The sequence below is a fragment of the Berghia stephanieae genome, chromosome 7 (assembly GCF_034508935.2).
Source record: "Berghia stephanieae isolate SIO BIC M18660-M18661 chromosome 7, UCSD_Bste_1.3, whole genome shotgun sequence".
In the NCBI taxonomy this organism is placed as follows: domain Eukaryota; kingdom Metazoa; phylum Mollusca; class Gastropoda; order Nudibranchia; family Aeolidiidae; genus Berghia; species Berghia stephanieae.
This window is the reverse complement of record NC_088366.1, coordinates 63,829,214-63,831,713: the sequence shown is the minus strand read 5'-3', so window position 1 is coordinate 63,831,713 and position 2,500 is coordinate 63,829,214. Positions and strand designations below refer to the sequence as shown.

The 2,500-nt window shown below is 36.2% G+C and overlaps 1 protein-coding gene across 2 annotated transcripts in view; it reads right to left on the bottom strand.

Annotated features, from left to right (window-relative positions):
• Positions 1 to 2,500, bottom strand: part of LOC144977645 (protein CBFA2T1-like) — a 41,224-nt gene that overhangs the window by 24,101 nt on the left and 14,623 nt on the right. Inside the window, exon 1 of one of the 2 annotated variants that reach the window (XM_078923062.1) lies at positions 569 to 676. The exons of the other annotated variant lie outside the window; for it this stretch is intronic. Coding sequence (XP_078779188.1) covers positions 569 to 590 — 22 coding nt within the window. The 5' untranslated portion in view covers positions 591 to 676. Of the gene's footprint in view, positions 1 to 568; positions 677 to 2,500 lie in introns of those variants that run through there. 2 annotated transcript variants of the gene reach the window in all.

Here is a 2,500-nt window from a genome sequence, read left to right as displayed (position 1 = left end):
TTGTGGTAATAGTATTAGTTTTAGTATGAGTAGTATTAGTAGTAGTAGTAGTAGTAGTAGTAGTAGTAGTAGTAGTAGTAGTAGTAGTAGTAGTAGTAGTAGTAGTAGTAGTAGTAGTAGTAGTAGTAGTAGTAGTAGTAGTAGTAGTATAGTAGTAGTAGTAGTAGTAGAGTAGTAGTAGTTAGTAGTAGTAGTGTAGTAGTAGTAGTAGCAGTAGTAGTAGAGTTGTAGTAGTGGTGGTGGTAGTAGTAGTAGTAGTTGTAGTAGTAGTAGTAGTAGTAGTAGTAGTAGTAGTAGTAGTAGTAGTAGTAGTAGTAGTAGTAGAGTAGTAGTAGTAGTAGTAGTAGTAGTAGTAGTAGTAGTAGTAGAAGTAGTAGTAGTAGTAGTAGTAGTGGTAGTAGTAGTGGTTGTTGTTGTTGTTGTTGTTGTTGTTGTTGTTGTTTCTGTAGCAGTAGTGGTAGTGATAGTATCAGCAGCATTATTTTGTTACTTTTGAAAAGCTCTATAGTATAACGACATCATCATTACCAATTGCAACAGGACCTAATCAAAACAAACTTAGACCTACCTTCCAAATGGCGAGTTATCATTATGGCAGAGTAAATAATTTGATATCGTTAAATGATCAAGCTTCAAAATCCGTTCCCGTCCGTTGAAGAATAAATGGGATAGCACAGAAACCAATAGAGTCTGATATTTCTCTAACTACACAGGATTTCAGATACAGATCACAAAAATTGGAAAATTGCAACAACTACAACAAAATAAATTGTAAAGGTATTATCCGTTTTCGTTTGAATTTGGGTCTCAAATCTCAAACAGACAGGTAGGCCTGTATTAGGTATCGCCCGAAATAATGTATCGATACTTTTAGAGTTGTTTCCTTGGGTCTCAAATCTCAAACAGATAGGTTGGCCTGTATTAGGTATCGCCCGAAATAATGTATCGATACTTTTAGAGTTGTTTCCACAAATGTTTCTTTCAACACCAAAAAGTAGTAGATCTGATCACAGAAGGGATCACTTTCCGCATTTTATGACTTAACAAATTATATAAGAACGGATTGAAGAGAAGAAAAATGCGAAAACAAAATAATATTTGTGAAGGTATTCCTATCCGTTTTTGTTCCAATTTTGGTCTAGAATATTGCCCGAAAGATTATATTTAATACTTATAGCAGCTGTATCATGTACCACAATTAATTATTTCCTTCGACAACAAATTAAAAGTATGTAGTTGTAATCCCAGTAGAAATTACTTTTCCGCCCCGCCTGACGTGACAAATAAGAAAGGATTGATTGAGTCATTGACAAGACGATGTCTTAGGACGAGCTGGTTGGTCATTGCTTGAGAACGTACTGGGGTAAGTGTAAGACTCACTGACTGACTGGTCAGAAGCAATAAATGTAGGTTTAGGCCCGGCCCCAGCCATTGGGTATCATTCAGGTACAATACAATAGATTGTTGTTTTCATTGTCAAACAAGTGGACGAGAGCCGAGGCTTTTGAGGCTTACAAGACGATGGTGGTGGTGGTGGTGGTGGTGGTCATTATCGTGGTGGTAGTGGTATACAATTGACAATACGGTACCCTCCCCCCCCCCTCCTCCCACAACTCACTTGACCACCCACCCCTTCGGCGATTACGGTAATTCAAAATTATTATTAATCCAATCACAGCCGGTGTTTTGTCAGTAATGGACAATCCTGCCCTGTCGTTGCTTTTAAAACACAGTATATGCAATGTTAACCAAATAACACATACTGTGTTCTTTAATAAAACGACAGCGCTTTACTCTTTTCTTTTTTATTAAAAAAAAAAAAATTAACATTTTGGCCAGAAGACTCGTCCTTCAAATATCGATCGAATGAAAAATGACCCTCGTTCTTTTTTCAAGACTCTCAAAGCTGAGGCTTCAAGGAATTCTTGGGCTTACTTAAAGGTTTGGGACAAGTTGAGGAGCATTTCCATCGAACAATTTAATTTGAAGGACGATTTTTCTGGTCAAAATTTTAAATACGGGTTTCTTTTGTTTGTTTGTTTTGTTTGTTTGTTTTTTTTTTTGTTTTGTTTTTTTTTTTTCAGAGTATGGCAAAAGACCCATAGATGCTGCTTTGTATGGCTATGCTTTGATAGATAGTAAGAAGTTGACGTCACTCGGGTCTTTGTTATTGCTTTTTGCCATCCGCGTTTGTGAGTAATTCTCACTAAACTATATTAACCAGGCTATAAACGTTCATGGTTACACAACAGTTTTGTGTGTTGGTCCGTTATACTACCGGATGGCAATGTTGTGAGCTTCTTAGCCAAGCGCATACTATCTATATTTTGTTTGCTTTTGTTTTCTTATTTGTTTTCATTTTTATTGTCTATTAGTGTGTTTGTTTATTTGTTTGTTTGTTTCTTTATATACTGGATTGGGCTGGGGTTGTTGTTGTTTTGTTTTTTCTTTTACAACATGGTATAACTACCTATGGCATAACGGTTAGAGAATGAGTCAC